This window comes from Gavialis gangeticus, unplaced genomic scaffold (genome assembly GCF_001723915.1).
Source record: "Gavialis gangeticus isolate Ggan-Ray unplaced genomic scaffold, GavGan_comp1, whole genome shotgun sequence".
Taxonomy (NCBI): domain Eukaryota; kingdom Metazoa; phylum Chordata; order Crocodylia; family Gavialidae; genus Gavialis; species Gavialis gangeticus.
Window position 1 is genome coordinate 14,566,117 of NW_017729022.1, and position 17,744 is coordinate 14,583,860.

Consider the following 17,744-nt stretch of genomic DNA (forward strand, 5'->3'; position numbering starts at 1 on the left):
TGCATGCACCCTCCCCCAAAGGGCAAATATGTTCTGTTCACTGCTGAACTAAACTATGCCACTTACAAAAAAACCACGGAATCTATAATTTAGATAGATTCCACCTTGGGCTTTTTGAATGTCCATACCTAGCCTAAAGGAGCGCACCCAGAGAGCCCCATATTATCTCCAACCCCACATAGAGTCTTCCCACACAGTTAATGCGGGTGCTAATCAGGAACATACAGATTGCCTTCAGTTAATCTTAAACACAGATTATCAACCTGCTTTAAATGCACACCTTTTTAAAGCCTGGCTCTTGCTACTCCCCTTAGTTTCTCTTCTCCCTTGCTTCTCAGCTGGGGCTGCACAAGTGAGAGAAGGGAAAGGTCACCCTGGAATCTTTTAACACATGCAGCAATCTAAAGAGACTCTTTCCCCTCCCATCAAGCCCAGGAGCAGCTGGGAGTGTCTGACCCCCTTTCGTGTATTTCGAGAAGCTGCAGTTCTCCAAGCAACAGAGCAGAGCACTTCAGGACTCTTAACAGGAGGGAATGAGTGGGAATTCTGAACATGTAGGAGGAAATCACTCTTCAGTGCATGGATTCAGTCTGATTGGCTATTCATCCCCAGCAGCTGGGGAAATAGGGAAGGCAGCCAATCCAAGAGGCATGTATCCAAGAGACTGGTAAGAGGGTCTGAAAAAAGCTGTGAAGCAAATCCTGTAAAGTTGGAAGCCCTTGAGCTTGATGTGTAGACATGAATATTTATCTTGAAATATTAAAAGACTGACCTTTGGCATGTTAACTTCATATAAATCCAATCTTTCCAAATAGTTCTAACAGATGTGAGCAGTCCCCACAACTTTGCTAGGACAGCTTGAGGTGTATTTTATCTGATGTGTAAAAGCCATCCATCCAAAAGGACCTAAGTAGGATTGATGTTGTGCATATGCCCTTAGCACAAGAGTGAATTATATTACCTATTATTCACTTGAGATACATGAGAGAGGCTTTGCTGCATCAAGTCCTGTGCACACAACTTTACCCTCAGTGATGGACACCAGGAGGCATTTAATAGCCAGTGTTCTGTATTTAGAGAAGAAATTACTTCTTATTTTTCAGTGCTTACATTTGCCCTTAAAGAAACCTAGGAAATTAAATATTAAACCACAGTGTTAAGACTGCATGCACAGTTAGGCACTCAGAAGTCAGAAGGCAAGGATGAATGCATAGACTTAACTTGGCCTCTTTGTGCATTACGAGACAATTTCTTTACTGAAATCTTGAATTTTCTTAGTTATGCATGTATGTACATTTTTAGAAAGTATTTCAGTTTATAATACTGTAACATGTACTAATCGTAGTTGATAATCATCTAGGGAAGGTATTTAAATAAGGATTGTACGTCTTTACTGCAGACTGGGGTTAAGCAAGCTATTAGAATCAGTCATAGGCTGTGTGATGCAGTTAGAAAATATAATCACAATCACCTCCTGGTATCTAACAAGGTACCACATGACTTTATAACTAAATATCCTCCCCACACTCTCAAAAAAAAAAGGGGGGGGGTGTTACTCATGACAAAATATGCCTACCCATTCTTTTCAACAAATATACTAAAAAATACATGATGAAAAAACACTTTCCTCTCTGATTTTGAGCTACTTAATCTATAAGGTGCAAATCTACTCTGGCTTCTAACTATATCTTGCCTCTCAAATGAACAATAAGTGATTTTTAAATTTGAAAGAGTGATTTTCTTAAAATGGATAGAGCAAGCAATTCATTTCAAGCAAAGTAATTTTAATAATATTATTTCAGGCCGCTTGTAATACACAGAATATGTACTGTATTGGATACACAAATATGCTAATGAATACTCATTGCAATCCACTTAAATGAATAGGCAGGAATAAGTCTACCACAGCATCCCATCCCATCCCTTAAGTACTTTTCTTTTTATAGGATGAAAGTGGCTGTTTGAATAATTACAGTACTGCTGCAGATTCTATGTGATCTCTAATTTTCCTATTGCTACCCTGGTTTTGACATGCAAAACAAGATACAAGAGACTATGCTGTCAATCTGACAGAGGCCACTGAAATACAGAATTAAAGCTGTTGTATTTTTCACACTTGAGAGAGGAATGGACTCCAAGAATTACATTTCCTGGCAATTCCCAGTATGTGTCCAAATTAAAGTGATCTGAATGCAGGGACTTATTGAATTTTTTTTTAAATATTAAATTATTTTATTAGAATTAATCATCTGACTAGTCATATTGTATCTGCAACTGTATCCTGACATAAATATTGAAGGACAGTCAGAAATCATTAAAAGAAAAATAAGTATCTGTAACATGAACTTATTGTGAATTTCACACACTGTAAATAAGTTTAAAAACAAACCATCCAAAACACCCTATTATCTTGATAAAAATGGTTAGTCTTACCCAGTGCACAAAAGGAAATTAATTGGTCTAACAGCAATGAGAGATAACACTGAGTCTGTGTGAGTTTTAATGAATACTTATATACAGAACAGGATAAAAATCATAGCAAAATTTCACCTTTATACTCTTCACTTCATTTTACTTACCATCAGTTCCTATTTACTTTTAAGTTCAACACAAGGCCAGAAAAGACAGGAGAAAACATTGAATATTGAAGAATATTTCTTTCTTAAAGCATTAGTTGTATGTAATTTTAATGGTGTTAGATTACAGAAACTGATGAGGCATAAACTAGTTAGCTTTACAGTGTTCAAACACTGTTAATCTTAAAAGACCACAGGCTTCAAATGAGCAGTCTTCAATCAATTTACAGAACTCCATCATTCTTTATTACTGAAGATGTAACTGCCTTGGTTGCAGTGTCTTGCTCAGGGTACACATACGTGCCCTGCCATGAATTTGCTCTTTGAGGAGGTTGTGCACTATGGCCATTACTCAGTCTCTCTGCAGGTTCTGGAGATTTCTCCTGCCATCTTGGACTTGCCTGCTCTTGAGACACTTTCCATACAGAGGGGCATGAGGAGGTCAAATTCAGAGTGGATCTTGAGAGGCAGTTCTCTTGAAGACCCTCTTCTTGAAGGCACCTGTTTGAAAGCACTTCTTTTTCTTTGGAGTTTCGCCATTTCATCCTTCGGTTCTGAAACCAAATCTTCACCTGTTTACAGGTTAAAAGGAGATTTTACTGATTTTTAAAATCAACCTTGCCTTTATACTTTTCTTTGAAGCCCTTAATTTTATACTCTCCTTTCTGGGTCTATTGAAATCCAAAGCAGTGGAGTCCCAGTGAAGTCTGTGGAATGGTGTTGATTTACAGTCAGCTAAAGGTCTTTTTATTTACAACAACCTCCCTCTATTTGGACCACCTCTGAAGAGATGAGGAGACATCTTAATAGATTAGAAAGAAGGCACATTAGTGCCTAAGAAGATAGCAAATTTCCACAGCATCATCTCCTCAATCTACAAGGATTCCCAATTAAAATAAAAGTGTCACAGTATAAGCTATTTATGGTGAGATTACAAGTGCTAATTCTAAGGAATGTTGGTGTATATTAAGGTGTAATGCTAGTGATCAATCAGTCACACTTTTGGAGTTAATACCCAACCTAATGTGCACTGCTCAGGCCTGCCACTAGAGGGCTGGCGAGCACAGACATGGCTAGGAACTGCACATCTTTTCCATGCCCGCCCTGCTTGCTGACTATCTAGCCACAGGACAGGCTGAGGAGGAGGGAGGGAAGGCCTGCCCCCCATGCCACTTGAATTTTTCCTTCCACACCCCCACCCCAAATCCCCTCACTGCCCCCCCATCAGCCCTTGGATCCAAGCCAGGTAGCACAGCTCAAAGATAATCCTTGCCCTAAATGGTATAACTTTAAGAGGCCTAAAGAGCACTTAGCACTTCTTAATGAACTTTAATGCGTGATCACTCAGGTCTCAAGTGCTCTTAACATGATCTAATTGCAATGTGTAATCTCACCCAAAGAAACTCACAGGTATGTTGGGCATCAATAATGCAGATGCCACTAGCTAGTTCCCCAACCCACTGATTTCAGTATTAAGCTGATACAAGCACTGCTGATTATTTTGTGCAGGCACCACAGGTTTTAGCTTTTCTTACCTCATTAATACTCATATGAGCCTGACCTCAGCCTCTGCTCACTGTTCACACCTTATTCAGATTCCTTTCCTTGTTATACCAACTTCCTTATTTCTACAGACCTTATCTCATGGGACCCTGAACATGTGTTTTATTTAGATCGCAGTAAGTGTAACTAAGAATTAGACCGTGTTCAAAGCCAGGGGTACTTGGGAAGGCCCCAGAGGGTACACGGCAGCAGTGCAGAGAAGTGGGGCCACCAGCACTTTGTGCCACTGTGCGCCTCTGATGCTTTTATTTTTGCCAGCACTGCATGCTGCTGCCGCCACGCACCACCAGCACCTCCAGTTTTGTCACCGTGAGCACACAGGACCCCCTTTTCCCTGCTCAATCGACCGCCAAGGGATCCCGCTCCTCTGCCACTCATCAACTGGCCACCAGGGGACTCCCTGCTTCTCAACCAGTCGCTGGCGGTACACCAACCAAAAAGGTTGAAAACCCCTGTTCTAAGCAGTTGCACAGTACTGCTTACTAGGATCTGGATACGTGCAGTCAACACACAGCTGTTTGTCAGCCCCAGCTGTTTATCAGTGTCTTAAACTGGCTCTGCTGAGGTCTCAGGGGTAGGATTGACAAGGTTTTTTGTCAGTCCCAGTCCTACCACCATAACTCATCAGAGCCTGCAAGGGCTGCTCATATTATCTCTGTGGGGCAGTCCTGCACCAGATGACCATGTGTTACTCCTGTGAAAAGTACTAACTCTATTACACTATGATAGCACTTACCATGTGTTTTACTGCTTGAAAGTAATGGACATTGGCATTTTAAATGCAGTTAATGTGTCTCAAGTGTAACATAAGGCCCTAAGAAAGACCTAGTTACTAGCACAATACTGAAAATGACTGAGATGAGCTAGAAGAATTAATCATTCACTTCACTATGCTGGATAATTTTCTGACTGCCAAATAAAACCCCATATGTAAATTAGACTATACCAGTTTGACAGTAAAGTATAGTGACTTCCCCACAGCAATATGAACTCTTCAACTTAAAAGAAATTATCATGGCTACTAGTGTAATTGTCCATCCATATGCCATCATCTTCTCAGCTGCCTTACAGCTGCCTATGGTACAGGCATAGTACAGGTACATCACTAATTCAGCCTGCCACTGCTTACAGGTAGGCAGCTGTAGGGTAGCTGAGAAGAAGATGGCATATGGATGGAAGAATCGCATTCCTGTTGGCAGTCGGGCCAGAAGACAGAGTAGAAGTGTTATCTTTATGATTGCAGGTCCCAGGGATCTTCCTGAAGGGGGCAATCCTTTTCCCATTCCTTAGATGACAAATCGTGCCCTCAAAGGATGCCACCTGTCAGAGCTCTAGAAATCAACATTCTTGAAATCGCCTGGCTCATATATGGGGAATCTGGCAAGGGGTGATCTAATCCATCATTAGTATTAGTAGAAGTATTAAATTGTCCTTCTTTAGTGTTAATAGCTACCTCCCTCTTAGACCATTATGTCCTAGTTCCTCCCTCCCCAGTCTGATTTTCTATCCAGAACACAAAAGAGTGTAAAAAGGAAATAACTGCAATGTTCAATGCTTGAGTACACACTTTGAGCATTCAAAACAGCTCACCAGAGAGTGTGACCGTCAGCCTGAAAAAGAAATAGTTTACCCTATGGAGCTTGCTATGCTGCTCTAGTTATTAAACTGAAAAGGGTCATAGTCTATGCACTCTTTACTCTTTATGGCTGTAGTGATAGTAAAGTATCACTATAAAACTTCTATACAATACAGACCTCCACCACCACTCTCAACCTTTCCTGCCCATCAATCTTCTTCCTCCAACAGCTTTGAGCCTTCTCTTATGTCCTTAATGCATACATTAAAAAAAATCAGTGCAGCCACAACCTTAGCCTCTTTCAGCTCCATACTTAAGGCTCACATCTTCCACAATGCTTTCAAAACCTTTCCTGCTGCCATCACCAGGTTGATTTTCTTGCTTGTTGTATCCTTCCTCCCTGGCTTGGGTATGCATATTCCTTAGAGTACATAAATTCTGTGGCAGGCAGAGTCACTTTATCTGCATTAGAATGTAGCCCACTGTACAGTACTGGGATCAGACCTGACAGGAAAATAAAGGCATCATAAAGCAACCAATCAACCTGAATTTTGGGGTTGTGTCCGGGCATCCCTGCAGAGTCCCTGACCTGAAACTTTGAAAACTGTTCCAGAATCATCCCACTCCCTCCCCAAAAACATTCCTGCCGTGTCAGGCAGTGTTCTGCTATGTCTGCTGAGAGGACAAATCCAGCCCTACTGCTCCTGGTTCAGATGATAGCCGTGGGCTAACTCTTGAACTAGATGCAGAATAGCCATGTCCGAGCACCAATGTGCCAGGTTACCTTTGCTGTACTGCGCCCAGTTTTTGGCTCCACAATTCAAAAAGGATGTGGAGAAGCTTGAGAGAGTCCAGAGGAGAGCCACATGCATGATCAGAGGTCAGGAAAACAGACCTTATGACGAGAAACTGAGAGCCATCGGACTTTTCAGCCTGGAAAAGCACAGGCTCAGCGGCAACCTGATGGCCACCTACAAGTTTATAAAGGGGTGTTCACCAGGACCTGGGGGAACGTTTGTTCACCAGAGCGCCCCAAGGGATTACAAGGTCAAACAGTTATAAACTCCTGCAAGACCATTTCAGGCTGGACATAAGGACGAACTTCTTTACTGTCTGAGCCTCCAAGGTCTGGAATGGCCTGCTGCCGGAGGTGGTACAAGCACCTACTTTGAATGCCTTCAAGAGAAGCCTGGATGTTTTTCTTGCTGGGTTCCTATGACCCCAGCTGACTTCCTGCCCCTGAGGCAGGGGGCTGGACTCAATGATCTACCGAGGTCTCTTCCAGCCCTAATGTCTCTGAAATCTATGAAAAGCTAATTATCTTGCCCACAGTATCACACTAAAACAGCTACCCTAATCATCACAATTAGAAGTGGTATAGAACATGGGTCAGCAACCTGTGGTCTGAAGGCAGGACCTGGCCCATGTAGGAATTGTTTCTCACCAACAGAGCCAGGACAGCAGCCTTATGCAGTGGCATGATGTGTCAGCCAGTTCACAGGTGGCAGCCAGGTCAGAGGCAGCAGACCTCCTCAGACTAAGTGTCATTAATTCAGCCTGCCACTGCTTACAGGTTGCCAACCCCTGGTGTAGACCACTTCTGGTTCCTGTAGTCTGTGGAGCAACTGGGACTGTATTCTGATTTTTTTCCCCTGGAAAAAAAAACAAACAAAAAACCAGTCACTGAATGGTATAACGACATAATACATGCATTTAGTAATAGAACAACATGGTAGTGATATTAAACACCAAATTCTGAAGTTCTATTTTAGGTAGGTGTGTAAAGGAGTTGGGAACATCCAAATAGGGCACCTTTTGGACTAGTCTTTTTAGTGTTCCTCTCAGTTCCCCTCCAAGGGTCTCTATTCTCAGGCCACTGTAAGTTCTGTTGAGAGGTCTGCTATTTCAAGTTTGCTTTGACATCAGGACTCCAGTATGAGTTGTACTGCCATTAAAACAGTTCCCCCTGTGACTGCTCAGTAATATGTACAGAAGGTGCTAATAGAACGTAGTGCTGAGCTAAATTACCTCCTCCCTAGATTTCTGGGCAGAAAACTGGAAGCAGAGCAGAAGATGATTCCCTGCTCCTAAATCACTGAAGAACTTCATAGGGCAGAGCCCCAGAAATGGACAGTAGATAGAGTGATAGGAGTAGATGGTGACAGTGTTCAGAGCTGATTTTCCTCCACTTTGAAATGCAGATATCAACTTTTGAATGCATATCACCATGGAATAAATTAGGGACTCTCTGGGTATGCCTATACTGCTACCTAGGGCTACTATCTGACCTCTGGCTCAAACCCATTGACCATCTATGTTAAAAGCCACTTAGTTCACCCTTTGGTGGTAGCTCAGCCTGCCCCAGAAGCTCACCTCTGTGTCAGACCGAAAGGCTGGGTACAGACTGGGAACCAACTAGCTAAGCAGCAGATCTTCAGAAAAGGACATGGGGGTTCCAGTGAACAATAAGGTGAATATAAGCCAACAGTGTAGCTTTGATGCAAAGAAGGTTAATGGCATACTGCGCTACATTAGTAGGACTACTGCCAGAAGATCAAGGGCACCATCTCCAGGGGTGGTCATAAGGCCCTGAAGACCAACAAATTTCTTGTACCCTGCTCTATGGCCAGTCTGCCCTGCTCTCAACTGCTATGCCTTGATGTTAGTTGTTGTAAATAGTGTGGGAAACTGCCTTGGTCTTATTACAATGACCACCAGAATTGTGGCCAAGGTTCGTGGGCTGAATTGTGTGGCTCCATTCCACCCCTACACCACAATCCAAGCCTTGCAGCTGGCACCCTCACTGATGTTCTACCAGTTGCTTATGCAGCCCCTCTGTGGATCTTCTAACCCCTTGACCCCTCTCAGCCTTACTCAAGGTCCTCAGACCCTTTGGTCTCTCATCACACCCTTTTCTGGGCTGTCAGACCCCTTGATCTCCCCCTCAGCCCCTCTTGGGTTGCCAGACCCCTCAGTTTCTCCTCTGGCCCCTCTCTAGGCCCTCAGATCCCTCAACTTCATACAACCCCTCCATGGGCTACCAGGTCCCTTGGTCTCTCTCCCTGCCACCCTCTCTTGGCTGCCAGCCCATTTGGTCTCTTGTCCCAGACCCTTTTGGTCCTCCAGGTGTTGCCTGGCCCCTTTCCAGGCTGTTGGACCCTTCCAGTCCCACTCTTTCCTGGCCCCTCACTGAGCTGCTGGATCCACATGTTCTCAATCTTCTTGGCCCCTTTCTGGGCCTCTGGACCCACATGGTCCGGGTCTTCCCTAGCCCCACTCTGGGCCCCTGATCTCGTTGCCCAGTGCCTTTCTGTCAGGGTGTGCTTCCCTAGCCTTCCCCCTCCATGGGGTAACCCACAAGCCAGTGGGAGCTGAGGCTTTCCAGTGCACCATACTCATCTTTCCCTGGGGTGGCCCACACATGGCATTTCAGGTAGGCAGCCCCACCATGCTAACCAGCCCCAGTATGGTGCAGTTTCAGGTCTTGCCTGGAACTAGTCTTCAGGCCTTCCTGATCTTACCTGTCCATCTCTGGGCTCTCTCTAGATACCATACAACCCTCCTGGGCTGCTAACCTCTGGACCTGCTGGCCCCAACTCCATCTTACATCTAGGCCCTCATCCACCTCTGGCCCCTGGCTCTCTTCTCAGATCCCTTTCCTTGATCCCTCCTCCCTGGATGGCCTAGTACCAGCCACCAACATCCCAGGCTGCACACCCCTTGACACCTTCCTCTCAGCTGTGGCCACCCAAGGAACTTTGGCCTCTCCTAGGCCCTGGCCCTGCCTTGGGCCAGGCAAGAACTCCAGGCTCTCCTGGCTCTAGCAGTCTCTACTGTGGTCTATTTCAAACTTTGGCTCCTCCTGGGCCCAGGCCCTGCACAAGCCAGTTGAGATTCGCAGGGTCCCTTTCTTCTCTGTGGGTCTACCCTGTTGGGCCCCTCCACAGATCACTCGCTCAGAGCCCTACAGAGGTCTTCACTAACACAGCCCCTTCCTTCTCTGGGCTCATCTGGACCCCTCAATAGGCCCCCACACTGCCTCGCTCACTGGATTCACTCAGACCCTTCAGTAGGTCTCTCAAACACTCAGCCCTTCCTCTTAAGGCTCACTTTGCCACTCAGTAGGCCCACAGACTCACAGCCCCTCTCAAAGGACTCACCTGGCCCCTCCAGAGGCCTCTGTACACTCAGCCCCTCTCTTACTTGGCCCCTCAAGAGACCCACATACTCTCAGCCCCCTTCTCAGGGCACTGGACCCCACACTGGGTCCCCAGGAACCTCCTCCATCTCCTTAGTTCCTACCCAAGCCTCCAGACTGTTTCAGATGCTACTCTCCTTGCTGATGTTCAGGAGCTGCAGCCCTTCTGCTGGACAATGTTCTTCACCAGCTCTCAAGCTGTTCCTGCCAGCTTTACTCTCAGGGTCTGAGCTTATAATTTGCCTAAGACCAGCCTTCCTCCCAACAGGAGACTCCCTTGATCAGGCCTAGCCTCACCTGCTGGCTCCCTGGATCAGCTGCCTCTACAATTAGGCCTCACCCCGACTGGCTGGTGGCTCTGCAGGATGCCTGATCTCTTCAAGTGGCAGGCACTCCAAGTGCCCTGCCACAATTATTCCCCTCTATTCAGCACTGGTGAGGCCACATCTAGAGTACTGTGCCCCTGTCCACAGAAAGGATGTAGACAAATTGGAGAGAGTCTAGCAGAGGGCAATTAAACAGTTTGGGGGCTGGAGCAAATGACTTCTGAGGTGAAGCTGAAGGAACTGGGTTTATTTAGTCTGGAGAAAGGAAGACTGAGAGGGGATTTAATAGCAGCCTTCAACTACCAAAGAGGATGGAGCTAGACTGTTCTCAGTGGTGGCAGATGACAGAACAAGGAGCAATGGTCTCAAGTTGCAGCAAAGTTTAGGTTAGGTACTAGGAAAAATAAAATTCTGGACAAATTCAGAACTATTAAAAGAAGAACACACATTCTGATACAGTGGAGACAAAAATAATCATGAAAGAGGAGTAGGTTCACTCATACACAAGGACTCAGTCAAATCAATCTTAAAACTGCAAGCTGAAGCAAGCTAATAACAGCTGAATAATTTCTATCCAGATTCCTGTGACACCCAACAACATCACAATCATCCAAGTATACGCATGAACATCTGACTGAGCTGAAGAAGAAACTGAAAATTTCTATAACCAACTAGACGAAACAGTAGCAAAGACACCAAAGAAAAATATTCTTATTGTCCAAGGTGACCGGAATGCCATAATTGGCACAAATACACACAAGGAATGACCAGGGGACAGCAGAAAAATATGGGATTAGGGAACACCAATTACAGAGGACAGACTGCTGGAATTTGCACAATTATACAACCTTGTACTTGAAAACACCACATAAGATCAAAAAGAATAATATAGCATTCACCAGGTGGCATCTACAATAAACAAATCAATTACATTTCATGTCCAAATGATTTCTGATCAAGCATCAATCCAAACAAGATTTGAACATTTCCAGGAGCAGATATTAGCAGTGACCATAACTTAGTCATGATGTCAATCAAACTTAAACTCAAGAAGATCATAGCAAAAAGTCACGAAGAGTTTGGTATAACCTAGAAAAAAACTAAAAGATCCATCAGTCAAAGCTGACTTTGAAGTAAGAATAGGGGGCAGGTTTGAACCACTTCTAATGCTAACTGACTTACAGAACATTACAGGGGACTTCACTCAAGCACTCAACGGAACTACATAAAAATACCTGGAAGAGCAAAGAAGAACCTACCGCGGATGAATGACAAAATCATGGAAATTTGTGATACATGCAGAGAACTATCAAGGCCAATCAGACTATAACAGCCTCCAACACAGAAATACAAAAAAAAAAAAGTGAGAAATAAAATAAGGAAAGCAAAAGAGAACTGGATTCTAGATAGATGTGAAGAGATTCAAAGAGGCTCTGAACACAACAGCAAGTAAATTTTTGAGAACTTGAAAAATATAGATGAGATGTATCAAGCAAGAGCAACTGCCACAGAGGACAAAAATGGTGACTTGCTTACTGAAAACAATGCAATACCCAAAAGATGAGCCAAGTATGTGAAAGAACTATATACTCACAATATAAAAGCAGACACATAAGTAATAACTTAACTAGAGAAAGGAAGAACTGGAACTGCAGAAGAAGATAAAACCTTAGACATCACAAAAGAAGTAGAAGAAGCTATCAGAAACAGGAAAAATGGAAAAGCAACTAGAGTGGACCAATATACCTGCAGAAGTATTAAAAACATGGAATAACATGGACCAAGACAATTGACATACTGCACAAAATCTGCAATATGATATGGAAAAGGAAAACCTGGCCAACAGTGGACAAAATCAATAATAATCCCTCTCCCAAAAAAAGAGGAATCTACACCAATGTACTAACTGCCACATCATCAGCCTCCTCGGTCATCCAAGTAAGGTGCTGTTTAGAATAATATTAAACAGACTCAAGCTGCAAATAGAGAATGTATTAGCATAAGAACAAGTTGGAATTAAATCTGGAAGTACCACAGAAAAGATCTGCAGTCTTAGAATCATATGCAAAAAGTACCATGACCACTAACAACAACTCCATCATAATGTCATAGACTTTAAAAAAGCTTTTGACAGGGGTGGCGACTTTGGCTGACAATGAAAAAGCATAACATCAGTCCCACATTGATAAGTTTTACAGAAGAACTGTACAACAATACAAGTAGTGGAGTCCTGCTTGACAACATTGGGGAGTGGTTTGCAACATTAGTAGGAGTACACCCAGGTTGCCTGGTCTCACCATGCTTATTTAATTTATACCTCGAACAAACCATGTCAGATATCTTAGAGAACTTCACTGGAACAGTGTCAGTTGGAGAATGAGAAATTAACAACCTTCATTTTGCTGATGACATTGATCTAATAGCTGGAACTGCAAATGAGCTTAAGGAAATAACAGAAAGGCTGCATAAGACTACAAAGATATGGAATGGAAATTATTGCGAAAAGCAAAGTAATGATAACCTTAGCCGATAGCAATGGTTATGCATCAGGAAAAAGATAATGAGAAGCTGGAAAAAGTAACACATTTTAAATAGCTTGGAGCAACGTCTATGATGATTGCTACGTCAAAAAATAAGTAAACACAAGAATAGCCATCACCATTGGACAACTAGCAAAGTTAAAGAAAATCTGAACTAGCAGCAACATCACAATGAAAATGAAACTCCATCTACTATATGCTGTTGTCATTTCAACAACTCTTTATGGCTGCGAGATCCAGACACTCACTAAGGCCGTGGAAAAGTGAACTGAGACTTTTGAAATGTGGCACTTCAGAAGACTTCCATGTATACCCTACACTGCACATAGAACAAATGAATATGTGAAATATCAAATCAGACAAGAAGTCAGTCAGCAAATATGAATCCTTGCTTGAAGTCAACGGAAGCAGAAAGATGCAGTGGTTTCAACATGTAACAAGAAGGCCTGGCACCCTTGGAGGAAAGTTATTGCTACTTCAAAGATGCCCCAGCAGTCAGTATGGCCTTGGGACTGGCTGACTGACTATGAAAACCTCTCTCAGTAGAAGGGTAGTAAACCACTGGAACAGGTACCCAGTGAGGTTGTGGAAACTCCATCCTTGGGGGTTTAAGACCCAGCTAGACAAAGCCCTGGCTGCGATGATATAGTTGGGAATGATCCTGCTTTGAATAGGAGGTTGAACTAGATGACCTCCTGAGGTCTCTTCCAACCTTAATTTTTTACGATTCTGTGATTCCTCCTCACTTGCTGCTCTCCTGCAGTATATTCAGAATTCACCCAGGCTGATGACCACAAAACACAGGTAGTCTGTCAGGTCTCACCTTGTTTGGCATGCAGCTGCTGTAAGATTATATATACTGGGAGGGGGAGCTTATTTGCATTGGGCTAGTTAACGGTAATGCTCTGGATCTACCCTAAATAACAATACAGACACAGCCTCTAATTTAGGCTAGGGACAGAAGTGTCATATAAACTAGTTTAAGCGATCACAAACTGGTTTAAACCTATAACAGAACAGAAGCTCAGTGCACATAAAACAGTTTCAAAATAGCTGAAACTGGTTTATGATATACCTGGTTGAATGTAGTATCAGACATAACTGATTTGGGTCAAACCAGTTTATGAAACTTCTGTCACAGAACCCTTCCTGGTTCAAGTTAAATCAGAGTCCCCCAGCATCCCAGCATGCGTTGCAGCCCTGGGCTGGGCTGTCTGTTCCAGAGAGCAGGGCTGGTCCCACCCCTCTGGTGGGAGTGGCAGAGGGAGCAAGCCCGGCTGGGGATGCAGCCCAGTTGGGGGGTGGGGAAACTGCCCCTGCCAGGCAAACCCTGGCTAGGGGCTGGGGCTGGGGGGGTTAAACAACTGTTTCCCCACTGAAAGTTACAGCTGGCTGTGACTATAGACTACAAAGCCCAAAGGCACCTGGAAGCAAGAAGAGGAAGTGACAAGAAACCCTGCAGAATCCTGCTACTGTAATTCTGGACTGGAAATCACAGAGACGTCAGGGGCAACAGGAAGAGGAAGTGAACGCACAACTAGACAGCCATGCTCTAGTGCCCCCCTGCTTCTGGCCTGAGCCACGGCAGTCATGTGGCTGCATTTCCTGAATCAAAGGTAAATGTCCGTTCACTTCTGTTTCAATTTAATCTGTGCAGCTTAAACTAACCTACAAAGACTGAATCGTTTCAGCCTCAGGCTTTTTGACTGCCTTTACCTAGCCTTAAATCTTTACTTAGCTGATTTTATTGACATTTTTGCTTGAACAAGGAATAGCCCTGGTTTGTTTATAGTCTTTCCTTCAAGAAATCTTTTTCAGAGAGAAAAATCATGAACATCCTGCTACTCTCTATACCTGTGACTCCTTTAGACCCAAGGTAATGGCAAGTTTCTTTCTGTCCATTTTGCTGATATACTTCTGTTTCTGAAACATTTTCTCCAAAGCTTTCCTCTGGTCCTCAGAAAAGACAGCCCTTCTTAAAATGCCTCTTCGGGCTCTGGAGTTGGAATCCTGGGTCAAAAGAGGCAGAACACTTTCCTCTCCTAAAGGAAAAGGAAAATAGCATAACATGTATAATGCAGGTAAGAGAAACATTAAACACTATACTTTACAACACTACCAGCCTGGATTTTCACTTTTGACTTGTTATTGCTGTTAGGAATGTGTTACAATGATTCAGTCACATTCAATAAGGAACACTAGAGTTAGATATAGTGAAGAGTCTCATTTAAGAGTAGTAAAAACTAAATCCAGTGAGTCTATTAAAGGATATCAGCACAGATTACATTTTACTCCAAACTCAATATGATCAGGGGGAAACATCTATACTTTCCCTTTCACAATGCTATCAGTGGGCAAAGCTTTTCTCAGATGTTTATACTATTCCTATGGAAAATGCAAACTAAAATAGTTTCAAAGGGGCTAAACAGACTTTAAATAGTGTGTGTGGGTGTTTTGTTTGTTTAATGAAAAGGCTTTCACAGTAAAGTTTTCCTTAGAAAAGCCCTGACCATTCATTCTTTATTTATTCTGGAAACTCTGCATTTTGTGTATTAAAAGCTTTTTGGAGTATTTCAATTTATTCCATTCAGCCTCATTTCTAATCCTTATCCCTAGGATGGCAGTTTACAATCACATCTTCTTGAGCTATGTTTGGAGGAAACCCTCTGTTTGGGGAACTCACCCTGGAAAGCAATGCAGGGAAGTGGGTGGGTTGGTGGAGGGACATCCACATTTTCCCACCACTACTCCCAAGATGATCATAGGAAAAATAAAAAGCCCAGCCTTTCCATAGCCAACCAAGAAGGATTTTTAAAAAGAATTGAGAATGCAGTCACTAACTAGTTATGTCTTGACAGTCTGCCTCCAAGAGCACCAAGTTGCCAGGAAACAAGCTTGGGGAAAGTGACCAGAGGCCCACTAAATATGGCCTAAAGCCAAATGTTATACGTTATAGCGGAGCAAGGACAAAAGAGACTCCATAGCCCATACCTAAGAGAGAGTTCCTCCTTGGATTCAGAAGGACCAGCTATGTCCACATAGCCCAAGACACCTGTGGGTTTTATGTAAGCCAGCACTGAATCATGTACAATTTAGACTCTAAAGGTATATTTCCATCCTCTTATGAAGTCCCTTAATGTACATTTCTCTCTGATAAACTTCAGAATTACTGTGTTCTTAACATATTGTTTTTATAAAAACATAGCATGTTTTTGTGTGTTTTTATCCACAGCCTTTAATTTCTACAATTCCCACATTGAAGTGATTCGCAAAATGCTTATTCAAAGTAGTTTAAACAATTCAAATTTTGAAAATTTTAAACTAAACTAAAATTAACCACACTTTTCATGAAGAATGTGTCCCTTATTCATAGAAACATTTTGAATTAAAAAAAAAAAATTCCTTTGCAAAGCTAGCTAGATCTAGGTGCAGTTTTTCATTATAATGACCTGGAGCTGTATCAAATTTTACTTTTTATATATGTTAAATAAAATGTGTATATGAGTATTTATACCACTCTGTGTGTATATAAACATGTATACACACAGAGTGCTATAGATACTCATACACACATTTTACTGCATATATATATTAGCCTATTTATAGAGATTTATACACGCACTCACTTCTCCATGTGTGGATTATACAGAAAATTATATGTAGTCACAAAATGTCCCCAGTGTGTGTATATATCACAATTTATTAGATACTTTTGTAGTGCATGCCTGAGTGGTTTAAAATATCTAGTTTTTACATTAACATGTTGGCACATATAAAAGTAAAATTTTGGTAAAGCCATGTTTCAGTTTCAAAATTGGTACATTAAAACCACACACAAATACCACAGTACACTAGATATTTTCATGACACTTTTGTATGTTATGAGATACATGAAGACTCTAATCAAACAAAAATATTTGAATTTGGCATGCAAGTCGCAGAAAATCATGTTTGAGATGCGTAACTGGGGAAGTAATCACCCCGGGCATGAAAAAAAAAAAAGCTGCTGCCAGCAGCCACATGTTCACAATCACAGGGGCAAAGGGAAGTGGCCGGTTCCACTTAGCCCCTGGTGCCCAACTGTGTCCCTGTGCTGCTGTGCTTAAGCTTGTGTAAAAAAAAAAAGTCAACCTACTCAGGGAAAATTTCAGCTCAGTGCATAAAATTGTCTAAAGAGCCCATTCTGATCCAGGGAGTTTCTTGAAGCCAGAAACTACTATTTTGAATTAAGGTTTCTATACCTCTTTCATGCTAAAGTTATCATAGGCCACAAGAAAATGCATTTTAGAGCTGCACTAACATCATTGTATCTCCGGTAGGACAGATAGGGAAAAAGTCTGGGCTGCAATTTAATTTTAAGAATAGTTTGGGAGGTGGTTCCTCCTCAGTCATTGCTGCTTCTAACTTTGCTGAAAGATAAAGTTTATCAGTAAAAATAGGTTGTGCAGATATCTCCTCTCATCCTCCCAATTGCCACTGGGGAGGAAGAAGATACAGTGGACAGTGAGGCTGCCCCTCGTCTCCCCTATTGAACTCTGAAACAGAGTTGTAAGCCAGGGACAGACTGCCAGACTGTGTGACCACATGATTTTTTTTTCTCTCTAGCTCAGTTTCTCTCAACCCATGGGTCACAAACCAAAAGCGAGTCACAAAAATATTTGAAAAAGTTGCAAACAATTACGGAAAAACTAGCCCCCCCAGACTAAGATAGACTGTCAGAGGCTCCACGATCAGGAGCAGCGGGATGCACGTGGGGAGCAGCCAGGACGTAGGAGTGGCGGGACGCACATGGCTGGGCTGAGCCGCTCCCCCTGCCACCAGGGCCAGGCCAGGTGACTGCAGCAATTCCCCTCCACACTCCCTGCCACCAAGTGAGTGGGGCCTCAACTGGACCAGGCTAGAAGAGGAGAGTTGGAGCCTGGCCAGCTTGTCCAGGCGTGCGTTGGGGGGGGGGGGGCCCAGGGC

At 43.1% G+C, this 17,744-nt stretch overlaps 1 protein-coding gene across 1 annotated transcript in view; it reads right to left on the reverse strand.

Moving 5' to 3' along the window:
• Positions 1-1,368: 1,368 nt before the first annotated feature.
• DBX2 (developing brain homeobox 2) overlaps positions 1,369-17,744 on the reverse strand; it is a 76,132-nt gene continuing 59,756 nt past the window's right edge. Inside the window, exons 3-4 of the mRNA XM_019515773.1 lie at positions 14,634-14,821; positions 1,369-3,148 (exon numbers count right to left, since the gene is read on the reverse strand). Of these exons, the coding sequence (XP_019371318.1) occupies positions 2,801-3,148; positions 14,634-14,821 (536 nt within the window). The 3' untranslated portion in view covers positions 1,369-2,800. The remainder of the gene's footprint in view (positions 3,149-14,633; positions 14,822-17,744) is intronic.